The sequence below is a fragment of the Myripristis murdjan genome, chromosome 1 (assembly GCF_902150065.1).
Source record: "Myripristis murdjan chromosome 1, fMyrMur1.1, whole genome shotgun sequence".
NCBI classification, from domain to species: Eukaryota; Metazoa; Chordata; class Actinopteri; order Holocentriformes; family Holocentridae; genus Myripristis; species Myripristis murdjan.
The window spans coordinates 19,903,725-19,922,712 of record NC_043980.1 but is presented as its reverse complement, the minus strand read 5'-3'; the positions used below and the strand labels follow the sequence as shown (position 1 = coordinate 19,922,712).

General features: G+C 41.1%; 1 protein-coding gene across 2 annotated transcripts in view; it reads left to right on the top strand.

The window, feature by feature from the left end:
* Window positions 1–18,988, top strand: part of ctnna2 (catenin (cadherin-associated protein), alpha 2) — a 438,985-nt gene that overhangs the window by 402,392 nt on the left and 17,605 nt on the right. For both annotated transcript variants that reach the window (XM_030048073.1, XM_030048108.1), the window contains exons 10-14: window positions 6,959–7,051; window positions 7,961–8,117; window positions 9,682–9,882; window positions 15,510–15,661; window positions 18,867–18,980. In XM_030048073.1, the coding sequence (XP_029903933.1) occupies window positions 6,959–7,051; window positions 7,961–8,117; window positions 9,682–9,882; window positions 15,510–15,661; window positions 18,867–18,980 (717 nt within the window). The remainder of the gene's footprint in view (window positions 1–6,958; window positions 7,052–7,960; window positions 8,118–9,681; window positions 9,883–15,509; window positions 15,662–18,866; window positions 18,981–18,988) is intronic.

Sequence of the window (18,988 nt, the reverse complement as noted above, 5' to 3'; positions counted from 1 at the left end):
TTTTTCTGGTGAATGTGTTGTGTGTTATCGAGAACAGTTCTGGTCCTTCAATAATTTATCTTTTTTTTTAATGAAAAATTTGATGTCACACAAGGATATTGCTATTTGTCTCACATAACTTGAGACTTAATCTGGTGGTAGGAAATTAGAAATCAACCAACCACGAAGAACTGCCTTTTTTTCAACTGGATATAAATGTTTACTTCATATAGCCATTACCCTGGTAAACATGCTCAAAACCTCATACTGTTGTACTTGCTGAACTTTCCTCCATTAATATGCTGCAAGGTCTAATGTGCCTTTTGATGTTGTTGCAAGCCCAGTGGGCATTATTCCTGAGGCAATGCATACATCACTCCTTAATAGGGATTGATTTTCAAGGAGGTGGTTCATAGTCATACCCAGCCATCAACTCTCACTGGTTTATCCCCTGGAGAAGTGAACCTCGCACGTTCTTGACATCTGGTCGCACAACCTTATGTCTTGCACCTTAACCTGTTTCTGGTACCTGTGCTCCACGCCATATACTGTATGTTCAGGCATCACCACTGGGGAGCTGACAGCTCATGACTAAAACAAGTAGAAGTACCCCTTTGAGGCCAGGCCTGTAATTGTTTCATAGGCTGCATTCTGTATTCCCCTGTTAAGTGTTCTCCTCCCTCTATGTTGACAGACTGATTTATTTACTGTGTGTGTGAGTGACTGAGTGTGTGTGTGTACATGTGTGTTTGAGGGAGGAAGGTGGTCAACAGAAAGAGATGCTTATATGCATCTGAAAGGGATAAAACACAGCCTCCCCACAAGTAAACATCCAGCCTATGGGCTTTTCATAGAACAGAGTGCTTCCAGTTTACATCACATAACTCAAAACGTCACTGTTGCACTGATCCCTTTTTCTGTCACCATTTTTCTTTCTCAGTCCATTTCCTGCTTCATCCTGAAGTGAAGCTGTGCCCAACACCTTGGCTGTTACCAGCTCTATTAGTTATTCCTTAGTCTTTGTAACTGAAGGGATGATTCAGCTGGAAGTGCTGGAAATGTCTGGCTCAGAGGTGCACTGACTGTCCTGAATGAAGTCAGGAGGGCCCTCTTCTGGTCCAGCTTTGTGGTCACTGCCAGTAAGCAGGAAGTGCTTAGCTAGCTCTCTTGATCACAAGTTTGATCACTGATTGGGAAAGAGCAAAAATTTAAATACAAAAATGTATGAATAGAGGTATGACAAAGAGGAAAATCATGAAATTGTGAAGGAACAAGCCAGTTTTGTGTGTGCATGGTATCCAGGCAGTGCTAAGAAGTTAAATAAGCATGAAAGCGACCCACGGCACACACTGCATGTGTATTACTGAATGTCCCTACTAATGCCATTTTTCCACTGAATGGTACCAGCTCAGCTTGACTCTACTCTTCTCAACTGTGCTTGCTTTACTTTTCTGGATGTCGTGTTCTACTACAGATAGTACGCCCTCACAGTGAAGCCCCGCCAGTTGCGTGTGGGCATGTTGAGTAGTATTTCCACCCCTCCTACCAGTCCCCCACTCAAGTGTTTTATTTTCCAAGAATCACCAAGACCAACTCAAAATGACTCCTTCACATGAACAATATTAGTGTAACTAAGACATTCGCTGGGGAAAAAAATTACATAATTACATGGGTAGATTGTCAACAACGATCCAACTTTGACTAGTGTTGCTTACATGTTTCCTGGTTGTACACAGACAGTGTCAAACTTGACAGGACAACAGCACCACACCTTTGCTAAACACACAGTGCATGTGTCCCACTAAATATCCCTCACCGAACATCTTAAGCACACTGTGGGAAAAAGAAAGAAAAAAAAAAAAAAACTGGAGATGTCTCATGTTGTACCAACATCAGTGCTTACCAAACATACATCAGCCATATTAGCCTTCAGATTATTAAAAAATGTTGAGGCATTAATTTTTGAACACTGTTTTTTTTTTTTTTTTTTTTTTAAGGTGGTATTTTTGCACTAATGTAATCTATTTTTTCTTGTACCAAGTTCCAATGAGGTTATTTTGGCAGCTTAAATGAGAAGGCCCATCTTCCCAAATGCAGTGGGAACCTTCATCAAATTAGAATTGAAGTGATTATCCGGCGCAGCGCAAAAGGACAAAATCGATAGTTCTCTGTTTGAAGCTAAAATAAAGAATGGCCATGCAGCAGGGTTCTCTCTCTATTGCTCCCTTTCTCCCTGTCCCTCCCTTTCTCATTCTCTCTGTTTCCCTCTCACACACATGCTCAAAAACTACCTACACACACTCACACACATACACGCACACACACATTGACATACAGTACAGGCCAAAAGTTTGGACACACCTTCTCATTCAATGCGTTTTCTTTATTTTCATGACTATTTACATTGTAGATTCTCACTGAAGGAATCAAAACTATGAATGAACACGTGGAGTTATGTACTTAACAAAAAAAGGTGAAATAACTGAAAACATGTTTTATATTCTAGTTTCTTCAAAATAGCCACCCTTTGCTCTGATTACTGCTTTGCACACTCTTGGCATTCTCTCCATGAGCTTCAAGAGGTAGTCACCTGACATGGTTTTCCAACAGTCTTGAAGGAGTTCCCAGAGGTGTTTAGCACTTGTTGGCCCCTTTGCCTTCACTCTGCGGTCCAGCTCACCCCAAACCATCTGGATTGGGTTCAGGTCCGGTGACTGTGGAGGCCAGGTCATCTGCCGCAGCACTCCATCACTCTCCTTCTTGGTCAAATAGCCCTTACACAGCCTGGAGGTGTGTTTGGGGTCATTGTCCTGTTGAAAAATAAATGATGGTCCAACTAAACGCAAACCGGATGGGATGGCATGTCGCTGCAGGATGCTGTGGTAGCCATGCTGGTTCAGTATGCCTTCAATTTTGAATAAATCCCCAACAGTGTCACCAGCAAAACACCCCCACACCATCACACCTCCTCCTCCATGCTTCACAGTGGGAACCAGGCATGTGGAATCCATCCGTTCACCTTTTCTGCGTCTCACAAAGACACGGCGGTTGGAACCAAAGATCTCAAATTTGGACTCATCAGACCAAAGCACAGATTTCCACTGGTCTAATGTCCATTCCTTGTGTTTCTTGGCCCAAACAAATCTCTTCTGCTTGTTGCCTCTCCTTAGCAGTGGTTTCCTAGCAGCTATTTGACCATGAAGGCCTGATTGGCGCAGTCTCCTCTTAACAGTTGTTCTAGAGATGGGTCTGTTGCTAGAACTCTGTGTGGCATTTATCTGGTCTCTGATCTGAGCTGCTGTTAACTTGCGATTTCTGAGGCTGGTGACTCGGATGAACTTGTCCTCAGAAGCAGAGGTGACTCTTGGTCTTCCTTTCCTGGGTCGGTCCTCATTGGTGCCAGTTTCGTTGTAGTGCTTGATGGTTTTTGCGACTCCACTTGGGGACACATTTAAAGTTTTTGCAATTTTCCGGACTGACTGACCTTCATTTCTTAAAGTAATGATGGCCACTCGTTTTTCTTTAGTTAGCTGATTGGTTCTTGCCATAATATGAATTTTAACAGTTGTCCAATAGGGCTGTCGGCTGTGTAGTAACCTGACTTCTGCACAACACAACTGATGGTCCCAACCCCATTGATAAAGCAAGAAATTCCACTAATTAACCCTGATAAGGCACACCTGTGAAGTGAAAACCGTTTCAGGTGACTACCTCTTGAAGCTCATGGAGAGAATGCCAAGAGTGTGCAAAGCAGTAATCAGAGCAAAGGGTGGCTATTTTGAAGAAACTAGAATATAAAACATGTTTTCAGTTATTTCACCTTTTTTTGTTAAGTACATAACTCCACATGTGTTCATTCATAGTTTTGATTCCTTCAGTGAGAATCTACAATGTAAATAGTCATGAAAATACAGAAAACGCATTGAATGAGAAGGTGTGTCCAAACTTTTGGCCTGTACTGTACATGACACTCTGAGGCGTGCATGCAAACATCTTTGACTGTATCAGCACTAGGCTCGCATGGCACAGTATTAGGCCTTCTGTCTTGATTCTTCCCTCCTTCTAAGCAAAATCCTCAAAGGAGGTGCGCTTCCATAGATAATTGCAATTAGTAGTTTTGGCTGGACATTGCAGCACTGTCCCTGGCCAAGCTCTCTATGTTGGGTTAGAGGCCAGGGATGGGGCCAGCTGGGCACATTGCCAACCTTCAGAACACCCTCTGCCCCTCTACCTCACATGGCCCTACTGCAGCAGTCAGATGGTTACTACTATATACACTCAGTGGCCACTTTATTAGGTACACCTGCACAATCTAATACAATCCAATACAGTGTTCTGCCATAAAGTTTACTTTTATAATGCCTATACTGCTCAGCTTTACTTTTAGTCACAGTAATTGAAGTGTTCATTCAATTATGTGTTTGGCATTGAGCTCATAGTTAGTGGTGCTGCTGTACTGGACTGCATTTTATTGAGAGGTGTTTCTAATATTCTGTCCCACTCATGTATATAAATAGGGAGAATAAAAAAGAGAAACGCCTGTCAATATAATGTAGTCCAGTACAAGACCTCTGCAAACTATAACCTCAATAATAAACATAGAATTAAATTGACACATTCTCCACAATATCAACACAAACTGAATACTATAAAGTTTGTTAAAGGGTAGAATTTATGGCAGAGCTGTTGCATTGAACTGTATTAGATTGTACAGGTGGACCTAATAAAGTGGCCACTGAGTGTATGTATATCTGTATGTAGGCTATTGATGCAGATACTACACACACCACAAATACCATTTTTCATGAAGTTGTGCTTTATGTTCAGCAAATCCACCCTTTGCCACGATCATTTACCCACAACATACAGGTTTACTGACACACATAGACACACACTCTCCTTCTGTCTTTGTTTGTCTCTCCCTCTCTCTCTCTCTCTCTCTCTCGCTCTCTTTCCAACACACACACACACACACATGCATATACACACATGCACACACACGCACACACACATACACACACCTGCACATAAAGGAGTGCAATCCATCAATGTGCTCATAGCTGTCAGTAGTAAAGGGAGACGGGGCTCTAAGCAAGAGTCTTCTAACACAAATTTGATTTACCCCAATTTGCCTCAAACAGTGACATGTGAGCAGTGGAAGTGCTAATACAGACTGGCACCTTTCGCTGCCAACAGGCAAGTGTCTGTTTAGCTCAGTTTCAAAGCCATGGCTCATGCTGGCATCTAATTTACTTAAGGATGGCATTACATTATATGGGTTTTGAAGTTATGAAAATTAACTGTGAAATACAGTGATATAATGGAGAAATATGATGACTGCAATGGCTTAAGGTAAGGTGTGTGTTGTGTAGTACGTGTGTGTGTGTGTGTGTGTGTGTGTGTGTGTGTGTGTGTGCGTGTTCTGTTGGAGGCAGAGTGAGAGGCAGATTTGTTTGGGAGTCTTTTTTCAAGTGGGCACTTCTCCCCTGAGTAGCACTTTTACTGCTTTCCATCATGTTCAGTTACCCAACCAGTTTGATATGATATATTGTGCACAGATACCAAATTAAATAAAGCCTTGTCATCGCTATAGCCAAATCAAGTGTCAGTAAATTAAAAACAAAAAAAGAAAAAAAAAATAGAAGCCTCGAATATTCACACATATAAATGCAGCACCACACCAGAGATAAAATGACACAAGACAAAATGATAGATCCATTATCTTGTATTCCAGCCATTACCAACTGAAGTGAATTGGGATAACCTCGATGACTTCCAGAGAGGAGTCAGGCTGGCAACCTGTCGCAGAGGAAACACTACCTCTAGGTAGAGATGGACAAGAGTTCTCCAGTAGATAAAGACCATCTGGTATCTTAATTATACAGTGAAGTGCCTTTTTGCACCAGTAAACCTCATAATGATTTAGGCATGCAAGTAATGAGCCCCACACATGCCGGGAATGTGATCATAATGAGTTTGGCTTCCGAGATCCAGGTCAACCATTTTGGATCTGATGACATTAGCTATTAATTTGTACCCAATTGCTTCTCTCTCATTAAAGACTTTTTCTCTCCTGTGCCGTTTGGTCTTTTGGACGTTTCTTGACACGTGTGCTCTAATGTTGTTGCAATAATGTAGATGTTTGTACAATCCAGCACCTTCTGCACAACTGTGCCAATTGCTTTTAACAGTGGAGGGCAAGGAAACCTATCCCATCCACCATTTTGCATCTACACCTTTATTCCCCTGAGATTGTCCAGTAGAAAAATCACATTGCTACCTATGTGATCTGAATTATTCAGATACAAGCTATCTTGGGAAATGAAAACAAGACAAGGAATGGAGGGGTGTTGCAGGGAGGAGGGGGGGAGGTAGGTGGGCAGAGGAGGGCACCTGCCACTGGGGAATAACAAATACCAATCTAACAGTTGAGCAGGCCCTAACTCTCTGTACATAGTGTGCCCCCAACATTGCCTTTCCAAGCCAAGCATTAAATCCCCAGTCCTGTACAGATAGCAGTACACATGAGTTAGTACAGAAGCTGGAGACATTCCCTGGAATCAAAATCTCCACACATTAAAAAAGACCAGCAAGTGTAGGAGTGGGAAAACTTTGTGATCCTAGGTACCAGGGCAGCGCTGTGGGACAGGACACCATTGTTTGTACTTTACAGTTAATTAGAAAACTGTTAGTTGGTGGAGCACGAGTTGTTTGTCTAATTAGCTGTGGTTTATAATGCCAGTTTTTTCTTGTAGACATGCATTTAAGTATTCCCATCATCTAAATTGGTTCAGCTTAAATTTATGAGCATTACACTACTATGTATGGTAAAAATTTAAAACTTATGAACTAAACTAATTTAACAAAGTATGATGCATTTTAAGGGAATGAAGTTTAAATGTCAATACTGTTATTTTGAATGTGTTATCATACTAATATTTGTGGAGTACTTGTCTAATCTTTGTCTTCTCTCCTTTAGGTGGCCAACCTGGCCTGCTCCATTTCCAACAATGAAGAGGGAGTGAAGTTGGTTCGAATGGCTGCCACCCAAATTGACAGCCTTTGTCCACAGGTGAGGACTCACCATGCAGTGTCAAGATTCTTACATCTGGTGTATGCTATAGTTTAACAAATAATACATCCTGCAAATGGGTCCTAGTTATGATCAGTTGGTCTTGATAATTATTATAAACCTTCTTCTTGATTTTACCTGAGAGTACCTAGAAATGCAAGAAAGAAAAACAGAGAGAGATGGCTGGTAGGAAGGGAGGAACAGGACACAAGATGCAGGTCTGAAAGATTTTGTGCTGTGTAGTCCATGAGTTCCAGCAAAGCAGTGGGTGGTAATTGATCCATTGTTTCCGAGGTTAAGGGTTGGGTCATATTCACAGCCCACAAATGCATAAGAGGAGTGGAAAAAGTAGGGATGGATTTAAGATTAAAGATTTGGTGTGTAGGACCCACTACACACACCCACCTAGACCCACTATCTGATAGGGCAAGTAAGGGCTGGAGCCTTACAAAACTTTGGTAACAGTTTGTTTCCCGCTCCCTTCTAGCACTGCTCACCAAAAAACAGACATTAAAAAAAGTGAAAAAAAAAATCATGCAGACATAAACTTTCTGACAGGGTCGAATAAAGAGGAACAAACAGGATGTAGAACAAAAAGGGATCATTCCATCTGTTTGGGTAATGTTTAACCCTGCAAAATGTCTGTTGATCTTTTTGTCTTAAAGCCAAATGTTCTATCTTGCAAAGATCAGACATGCCTCAGCTTGAAGTCAAAATACTCAGCTGCTTCTTGAAAAGATAACCTTGTTTTCCTTAGAGAGTAAGTTGTGTAACAACTAATAAACAGTAGACATGCACAGTATTCATCCCAAACCAAAACACTCACACATATGCACATATACAGTACACACAGATACACACATGCATGTACACACTAATGCTTACACTGGAGCCTTTCTCCCATGCCAGGTCATCAATGCTGCACTCACACTGGCTGCCCGCCCCCAAAGCAAGGTGGCCCAGGACAACATGGACGTTTTCAAGGACCAGTGGGAGAAACAAGTGCGCATTCTCACCGAGGCTGTGGATGATATCACCTCAGTGGATGACTTCCTTTCTGTCTCAGGTATGATTTCAAAATAATAATAAAGTCTGTCAGTTTTAAAGCTGCTGTAAGCAATTTCTGACCACTAGATGGTGTTGAGAGCACAAACTGCTTCTGAGGTTGAATGCTTGTACAAAACTGAAAGGGAAGGCAAAAAAAAAAAAAAAAAAAAAAAGTGGTTTCGCAATGGAAATGAGTTATACATTTCACTCTCAAGGCTCTTGTTGGATTACTTGGATTAATTCATCTTTGACCTCCAATTCAATAATGTAGTGAAGCTGCAGACTTTAAAATACAAGGTAGGCTGCTTTGAATGAACTTTTTCTGTCACCGTAGTGCTGGTTGCGGCATTAGAGGCCCTTGCAGGATTGATCTGAAATTGATTGATAAGTTCATCTGAAGAATGTACAGTTTCAGAGAGGTTTTGAATGAAGTTGAAGCCACAAAGTTGTGAAGTGAAGGGAGGCAGAGAGGAGGAGTTTATTTTGGCCAATACAGTAGTTTAGAAACCTCAAAACAGGAAGTAACAACACTGGCTATAAAATGTATGGTGGAAAGAAGACACACAGTGATGACTCTCACATTGCAAGTGTTCACTTTACTGTTGAAAATACATGCAACATTACTTAATGTAGCTTTAAGTGTAATAACTTGTAGATTGAGAGTGGCTCATTTGTCAGCTCACACCAAAATAATACAAAACCATGGGTCTCTTACTGATTTTTTATATGCTATACTTTGTGTTGACTAATTGTAGGAATGAATGAATAATGATGAGACATGACCACTGGTTGCAGCTAAATGGAAAGCAATGGATAAGTCTGGCAGTCTCAAGTCAGAAACCGATCAAATTTAGCAATAAATAAAGAAATAACATGGCTTTTTTTATGTAGGATGTGAATGAAAGCATAGTCGTTCATGTGTAATGTGTGTATACTAAAGTGTTAGCATGGAGTACCTGAGCAAATAAATATATGTTCTCAACACTAAATGGATAAGTTAAACAGTGACATAAACTTGCAACCCTTTTATATAAGTTACTTTGTATAGTTAATGTTTCCCTCGCTGTTGCATTCACTGACTATTAACTTGAAGCATCATTTTGACAGGGTTTCTCCTCCCTGAACAACTTCCATTCATTCGGGTGTCCTTGTCTTTGGATTTAATGACATGAAAAGTAAAACAAACCTTCAGCTCTTTGTAGTAACAACTATTACACCACACAGCATAGACTTTGCCTAACAGTTACTGAATTGATGTTTTATACGTTTTTGAACATTGGTTGAGTTTATTGGTTCATTGTTTGAACACAGTTGAAAAGCCCGTGTTCTCATTTCTCTATAAAAACAAGTCATTGTCTATTGCAATATGCACTATTACACTCAAAGCCTTATAGTATTCTACTACCTATTGATTACCAGCTCACAATAGGGAGAAAAGCACATTATTTTTGCAAAGATACAATGCATAATTAAGTAGACAAAAAGTATACTTTCATGATGAGTACAACTAATGTTTTGTTACAGCAAGAGAAAGCCAGTACTACTTACACTACTTACTACTTTTCTCTTTTGCCTTTCCCAAGAAAACCACATCCTTGAGGATGTCAACAAATGCGTAATCGCTCTTCAGGAGGGAGATGTGGACACCCTGGACCGAACTGCCGGAGCCATCCGGGGCCGAGCTGCCCGTGTGGTCCACATCATTAACGCTGAGATGGAAAACTACGAACCTGGGGTCTACACCGAGCGTGTGCTGGAGTCTATTAAACTGCTGTCTGAGACTGGTTAGTGTTGTGTACAAAAGCCTAGTGTGGGGCAGGGAGGCACAGTTTAATGTATGGTTTGCAATGCATTATACTGATAAATATAATATCATTTACCCTTGCATAAAACATTTTGCTCCAAAGCTTTTTGGCAAGCTAAGCCACTTCTTTCATGAAGAGTCCAGCAAACACACATATGCACAAACACACACACACACACACACACACACACACACACACACTACCACTTACACCTGCTTCTCAGTCTGGTCAGTGACTAACAGACACGCAGTAATTGCCTGGCTGCCCTGTATCCCGCAGTTTCGATCAGTGCCATGGCTTTAACACAGAGTACAGAGACCCTGGACACCACCTGTTCACTCCTCTGCCACTCTCCCTCTCATCCATTTTTCATCTGTTATTTTTTTTCAGCCTCATTTCTCTACGGCCTCTGTCTCATGACAGACTCCAGCAGACTCCAGTTTAGCCTTGTGACAGGACAGGCAAAAGGCCAGAACTTGTCACAGTGCCACCTAAAGTGGAGATTGGCTCCATGCAATGTGACCCAATACCCTTCGCAATACACTGGGTGGACGGGTGCAGTGAGGAGTGAAGCCCTTGTCTGGCAGCTGTTTGGCTGAACGTTTGGTAGGGTGTTAAGACTCCATATGTGACACGTCTTTCTTTCTATGATGACAGCCTGATAGCACACAGGCCATTCAGGAGTAAAGAAACAAACAAAAACAAGATTAAAGATGGTGTGTGATGTACAAAATCGTGTATAAGGTATATGTTAAGAGTGTGCTATTTTGAACTACTCTCATGTTATTATTTCCTAGAGAAACATTTTTGTTCTATGAAAAACAACCTCACATCCCTTTAAACAAGGCACTTACATGCCATTAAAAGCACACTATTATGAAAGGTGGACAAAGTAAAATGCAGGATGAAAGGGAAGTTGAAATATTGCAATTATCTGTCCAGAATCGAATTGGACCACAATCCTTACAGCCCCCCTCCTCATCTTAGCTTCTTCTATTCTTCACCCTCCATCCCTCCCCGTCTATCTCTCCCATTAGAGCCCATTTAGCGAGGCGGGATATCTATTGTTTCTCTCGTTACTTTCATCTGCTGGGATAATTGAGAGACACAATCAGCTCCCCTCCCTGCTTGCCGATAAGTCACAAACAGCATTAGGGAAGTCACGTGTGTGCAGAGAGCCAGCTGTGTGAATCCTCTTGTGGCACTAAACTCCTGCATAATGGACCACCAACTTGTTATCTGGTAACTTAAGAACATTTTGTGTTATTAATGCATAATTCAGTTGAAGTGATTTGAGTAATTAATTGATGAAGTACAGTGGCAATTTCTTATGCACAGTTAAGGTTAATTTCACGTGACTCTTACCCTGTCACATACTGGAACTATAAAACTGCTATATTATGCCAGGGGTTACTGAGAGCAACAAGTAGATGAATGTGGGCATATGTTAGGGCAGCATCATAATGACTGCCCTCTGGCTTTCTTTATCATTTGTCTCTTTGCTTGTTTACCAGAGGTTAACGTGATAGCGTTAAAATCATTCTGCCTCCTGGCCTCCATAAAACAATTACAAATTCCATGTTGAACCTTTGCTCCCAATAGAGGAAAAAAAATGCTTCACTTGCATTGCATTGCATAGTGTCTCTCCCTTCCCATGTAAAGCCTTAACTTTGCTGGATAGCCCGATGGAGGACACCTGCCCTTGGTCTGGTGGAGGTTTGGTGACGGCTCAGTTGAGGGCTTTAATTGAGATGCTAAAGCTGGGGATGGGTGACTGTGTGAGGCCAGCGTTTCACAAGCTCCATATTTCTGTTTGATGAAGAGCTGTTGTGTTTCTCCCCCCAGTTTCTCTCTTAGTGGTCATAGTTGGGGTTTTTAAGAGCTACCACGCACATCTGATCTGGACCATAAAGCACCCTTATTGATCCTTGTGAACTTTTGCCTCCATCTCCCCTCTGTCCCTTCAGAGCTGATGTCTATGGATTTGAACACAGGCAAGGAGAAATCCATAGCTGGGGGAAAGATGATTAAGTGTAGCTGAACAAAGGGAAAGGATATAGGACCACACACTTTTTAGAGGGCATTGAGTCCAATTAACTAGACCCGACCAAAAAATCAATAGTTGTCACCCAGGATTTTACTAAGCGATTTGAGCAAGAATTTTAGTGGAATTCATTCACGCAGTCCCCTGTTTTCTTCCTCTCAGTGATGTACGTGTGTGTGTGTGTGTGTGTGTGTGTGTGTACGTGAAGCTTTGTGTTTCTCTGAGTTGTGCGTTTGTGTATTTATTTGATTGTGCGTGTGTTTATGCCTGGAGCCACTCATGGCAATCGCTGCCATTCACCTGCCTCTCTGACAGCTGCCACATCCGCGCAGGCCTCTTATCACAACTACCTGCTCTTTGACCTTGTCTCAATTTGCCCATCCCTCTTTCTCATTTTGAGTGTGGTCAGATTTATGGCCAGGGCAAAGCAGGCAGCTAAGGCACACAACTCTGCTCTGTAAAGCTGAGCCATAGATTCCTGACAGACAGTCTACACATGGGCCCAGCATTGAAGCTTGTCCTTGAGAGGGAGAAAATCAATAGCCTAATAGGAAAGTGGTTATGGCTTCTCTCTCTTTTTCCCCTCTCCCTCCTTCTTCCCTGAGACACTTCTCTGCCCACCAACTCTCTGTGTTTAAACTAATCTTCTCCCTGGAAAAAAAAGGACAAATTTTAAAGTTGATCATTAATGTGGTGCCTGGAGAGGGTAGATTAAAAAACTGATATATGGCCAAAGTTATTGTGCCATTTAGAGAAGCTGGGTGGCGTTGCTCCTTGTTATTGCACTGGGGCACAGTAAATGGGATTTAGCCTGGGTTTTGCAATGAGTAATAACACACATGCTCACACTGCCACCCGCACGTCAAGCCAGTAAATCAGCATATCAAGTGCACTAAAAAAAAAGTGCACCAGAGACCGAGGGATAAAAGTTGTAAAGAGACACAGCACTGTCTAGAGTTAATGTAATAGCATTGGTGATGAGGATTTCTGGTTGATCTGTCTAGGAGCAACATTATCGACCAAGTATCACAAACACTGAGATCAAATTTATTTTAAAATCATATATCAGAATGCTTTTAGCTATATTAGTGACGATAATAACCATTAATAAACAAAATAAACAACACTTTTAGGCTGTTATGAACTAGGAACCCAAGTGGCTGCTCTCTTTATGCTCCCTGTGCAGCCCAGGTATACAGCACACAAATGCTAAACATGATGAGTCACTGTTTCAGTCTCTTTCTATTGTTCCAATGATGGAGAAGGAGGCTTTAGCCAGAATAGAAAACAGATGGCAAGCTCCTAGCTAGCAAGGAGGGGAGGAAAGGTCTCCCCAGCAGTGTACAATTAGAGGTGGGAGGTAGAGGAAAGCACTGATGAGGATATTGCTATGAAAATCAGCAGCAGGATTAACAGAAAGGTAAAACATTTTTATCTTAGGTTTGGGTGCGGAAGAGCAGAACAGTGAACAAGTGAGACTAAAGGCAGGAGTGGCCAAGTCTTAAATCATACTGGTGGTGAAAAGCAGTCACACTTGGCAAAGCCCTTGCTGCTAAGACTAACATAAATCAAAGCACTGACACATCCGATTTTAAGGTTAGCATTACAGCCCATGATTTAATGCAGCATTTGTTTGTATGGGAGTGCTTTTGATTTTACCTCATTTAATATATCATCTAAATTAAGATGTCTTCGTGTGAATTGAGGTTTAAGTATCAAAAAAATATGCAGGGTCTGCTGTTGGGAGCTCATTAAACACCTCAGGGGGGCACAACCTCCTCTGCTGTGAGGCTTTAAGCATTCGTTGTACTTCCCTAACTTCTCACTTAAACTATGGTTAAGCCTAGGAGCGCGGAAAAAAAATCCATTCCTACATGGTCACATTTAATTCCCTTCATCATTTCTCAGCTGGAATGAGTGAAATTGCTCCTTACCATCAGCAACTTTGCTCATTAAGAGCTTGGAGAACATTTAAATATTTCTGTTTAAAACGCCTTCCTAGCAATTCCCAAAAGCCTATTTTACGCTTCTCCAGTAAGTGGATTAAACTGAATTAAAAATGAAAAGAAAAAGGGGGAGACTTTTTGTAACACCTTTTATGTTTGGTGTAATAAAGCCAGTGTTTTATATCAGACAAATACATATACTGCAGATACACCTTTAGTGCAAGCTAGCTAATTGATTTAGCTTACTTCACACTTAAAAGAAGAGGATACTGTGAAGAATGACAATACAATCACACAGACGGAGTTTTAGCGCAGGCTCACCAGTCAAGCTGCCATGCTAAATTTGTCTTCTCCCTTTTTCATTTTTTGCTATCAGTGTGTCCTCATTAGACCTACAGTATCTCCCCCCTTAAGGATCTTGGCCTAAATGAGTCCTAGTGTCTGGTCTCCAAAACCCACTCTTTTCTTTTATATAGATATTTGCCAATGAATATTTCAAAAGGAGCCGTTCCGGTGTTATGTTAAGCAAAGTAACATCTCTTCTGTCTTTTTATGTGTCTTGCCTCTCTTCAATCTCATTTTTTTTCCCTTAATGTTTATTCAGTGTGGTTTGATAAAGTCTGCATGCGATGGATTTGATGCACATTAATGCAGTAAGGGTGGGGGATGCTGTATAAAATGACATATATAGATACCATATTAATATCATGTTAGCCCACCCTCTGCAGTGGGTACCAATCCGGTCAGGTAAACCATAGCCTTTGGTATGATAATTATCCTCAGTGCAAAGTCATTAATAAAGCAGCACATCATTAAACATTGTCTGCATTCAATTATTGTGACTCAACAGCAGATTATGGAGCTCGGCAGCCTGCTAAATATTCAAACATTCAGGCTGTACGCTTGCATATTGAGCATGTCTATTCACATTCAACACAATTCATTTGAACACACAAAGAACATAAAGCTTTTCCATCAGCTCTGGCCAACTGATACTGACAACAAAACCAACCATTTTTATGGTCAACAGGGACTTTTCTTTTGTCGTTTGCCTTTTGTGTGGTTCAAAAGACTTTGATGAATTTGTTTCCCTTCATCGGCATTTTGATTTGACAGGCTGAGCTTGCAAGTTAGCGTCCTTGTGCTCTAACACTGAGGCACACACAGCCAACTCTCAGATTACACACACTCAGACACACACACACACACACACACACACAAACAGATCTGTGACAGACAGGCCAATCTTCCTGTAGCATAAGCCAAGGTGAAATAGCTAATTGGCGTGCAAGGTGCGAATCCTGTTTCGCTCCTTGTGCAGAGGATTGGGGTGACATCTTGCCTTTTTTATGTGCACCAGACGGCAGAGACTGACACAAGGCGAAACCCTACTGCTGACAAATGTATCTGATGCAAAGTGTGCATGCTCTGTGAAAGTACACACCAATCATTGTACTGTCACGATGCTATTTCTCCTTTTCATAACTGATCAGCTTTAGAAATCAGCTCCTGTAGGGAAGGGTTGCTTTCTAAAAAAAAAAAAAAAAATGTCTCAATCTGGCTCTTGTGTTTTCTGTCTCTCTACCCCCCTCTGTGCTGCTCATTTCTCCCTGCAGTCATGCCCCGTTTTGCTGAACAAGTGGAGGTAGCCATCGAGGCACTGAGCACGAACCCCCCACAGCCCTTTGAGGAGAATGAGTTCATTGATGCGTCCCGTTTGGTCTATGATGGCGTCCGTGACATCAGGAAAGCTGTCCTCATGATAAGGGTATGTCCATTACCTCTCTGAGGGGAGCGAAAGGAATACACTTACTCAAATGACTTGCAATGTTTTAAATGCTCAGCAAGAGTCAGACAGAAATAAATGTGTTTGGAAATGCTGACGAAGGCCAAGTGAAGTAATTCTTTCTTGCTTCTGCTGTATATTTGAAACATTTTGATCAGATATTTTGTCAGTGCGGACATCTGAATAATTTGTTTCTTCTCCCCTTTTGTTGATTAATGTGTCAATGAATCTGTATCCAGCTTACTTTAACATTTTTAGAGTTACAGTGATTAAATGCTGTTTTTTTTTTTTTTTTTTTTTTTTTAATAAATGAAGTATGTAAATGCATTAGACTTGGCTAGAATCTATGATCTCTGTAACCACCCTGGCTCATGGGCTGCAACATAAAGACAGACCCCAGAGTTTACAAAAATGGGTGTTTTATTTCAATAAATGAATCACTTAAGTTGAAATGTAGTTAAGGTGAGTGCAGAGGGGGGTAACATCTCCTTTTTGTATCTCACAGCCACTTCCCTACATCTAGAAAGATGGTGTAAGTGAATACTACTGAGTTTAAGAATTCACATGTTACAGCCATTTTTACTGCCTAATTAATATTAATATTTTTGAACATTTTCATAATACTCCCAGAGCTAGAAACTAGAAAGCTAGAAACCAGGCCCTTAATACATGGAACTTATGAGACTAAGTGATTCATTGGCCAGGTTGCAGCGCTTGTGAACTTCACCATGATTTATGAGGCAAATTGGTCAGACGCGCACCTTTTCATTTTTTGCCTGTTCATTCTCATTTTAGATACACATGTGGGACATTAGTTGGTAGGGCAAGCTGTCATGCTGCTGGCTATCAGGGACAATATTGAAAATTCTCTGATAAAAATATGTATGTGTCCCAAGGGTTAAGAAAAATGAAATTGAATTTAGAAGTTAAATGGAATTCCCATTTAAAGCGACACATTGTGAGTCACACGGCTGTCACATGTTCGCTGTTTTATCAAGCTGGCAGAAAATTATTCAGTGTGTTGTGACTAAAATGCGTCTTAACAGCATGATACCGGCAGGTCTAGTGTCTTCCATACCCACTCTGATGTACAGTTTCTGTATTTTTCACCCGAGCTGGCCCTTCTCTGTTCACCATGGTAATTCATTTATTCAGCTTTATGCAGGCTGGAAAGTTTCCCAGTGCAGCTGTGGAAAAAAATCTAATTATGGAAAATAATTTGATGTTGGTAAATAATGTAAAACAGGCAGCTTTGAACTGCCCGGGACCAACTGGCTTCATAATCCCATCCAAGTTCAATTACTTTCTGAAGAAACAACTTGGAGGATCCTTGCTCTCTCTGTTGTCTAACTTCGTAGCATGGGAGGCAAATGTGGGTGCCATGTGTAGTAGATGTTGTGCATGCCTTTTTTTTTTTTGAATCTGTGTAATTTTTTCTCTTATCTAAGCTGGGCTATTGGTCCTTTAGAATTTTTTCAGCAGAGATCATATGCACAATCACAGGATTAAGAAACCAATTCTCCACAGTGTTTAAATATTGAGTATGGCCTTGAGAGGAGTGTAGGGTTTTAATGAAAGTTCTCAAAAACATAGATTTGTTACGGCATCTGTGTACCCGTGCATGTTTGCAAGAACACACACCCACACACACCCACACATACACATACACACAGATTTTGGGTGAACAGATATAATATAATATGCACTGTATGAAGTTGAACAATGATTAGAGACAGAGCACTTTAATATTACAAGTGTTTACTGTACATTCATTCCAGACTTACCTGGAACAAGGAAAAAATGAGGTGAAAACTTGCCAAAAATCATTTACTGACTCACCTTGAGCAAATGAAATTGGAACTCATAATCCTATCGTATGCCTAGAATTGAACATAGGCCTAGAACTGATCGATTTCGCAATGCTTAAGCAGTACTTGAGCATTATGCAGCACCATGTTGGCCTCATTGCAGACAGCTTGCTCTGCTTTTTCTTTTTTTTAATGTTTGAAAGATAAAGAATAAATAAAGAATAAAGAATAACATTTTAATGAATTGCAACTATGAAGGTAACAAGGTAGTGTTTCAAACATGGCATATCCTCAAAGAAAAGAAAGAAAACAAGCATTACTTTTGACATTTGTGCATAACAATTTGGGATGGGACAATATAAGATTTTATCACGGGTTGTGATAAAAAATAATCACTTTAAGCTGATTGTGGTAAATTTCCATCATCGAGATAATCATAAATCGCGATAATTATCAATATCCTCACAGGAGTGACGTGAAAAAGCTGTCTAGCTTGCTAACATACTGTCCTATATTGATTTCTTGATCTATTTTGAATTGCCCCAAGGGAGAGCCTGCATCTTTCCAGTCATTCCAAAATCCTAAGCCTGTCACCATGGCTGCAGGCTCGGCTCACCCATTGTTCAAGCACAAAAAAAGTTAAATCGGATGTGTGGAAGTGCTGTGGACTCCAAACTAAAGAAAGACAGATGAGTTGCCAAACAAAATGTAAGGTTAAATGATTCCAGTATGTTTTAGTTCCATTTTAAAAGTTTTGAGCATATTTTGATGATTTCTGGGGTAATATCATTCTGTCCATAGCCCAAAGCCATTAGATGGATAGTGTGTATTGGACAAAAAGATGCCCTTATTTATGCTGATTTCTGCTTTGTCAAACAGTGTCACCGCTGTTTTCCCTGTCATTTGACAGAGGACCTGAGTTACTGGTCAGGAGAGGGGTAAAATAGCAGCCCGATCCACTCACTGGATCTTCTCAGGCCATTTCTCCGTCTTTTCACTGCATGCGTGATCCTACTGTTGAGAGAGCCTACTCTTATGTGCATGTAAACCATGGTAGTCGAATGCAATGATGCAAGGGACATGAAACCCCGGTGAAAGATGGTTGAATTATTCAGGCTTGATCTTGCTCTTTTAATTGTGTGGTATGTCTTCCTGTCATCAACTACTGTATGTTGGGTGCAAGCTGAAACTCCCAGTGAGGCACTACACATTGCACGAATACAGAGAGACTTAACCTGTCTGTTATTGGGGATTTAGGCACAATGAGGTATGAAGGCAAGTAAAAGTGTCCTCTCTGTCATGTGTCATGTGATTTTGCTTTCTCAGTTTCATTTCTCTCTCTCTTGCTCTCTCCCTCTCTCTCTCTCGGTATCTCACAGACACCAGAGGAGCTGGAGGATGACTCTGACTTTGAGCAGGAGGACTATGACGCTCGCAGTAGGACAAGTGTCCAGACTGAAGATGACCAGCTTATTGCTGGACAGAGTGCCAGGGTGAGTGA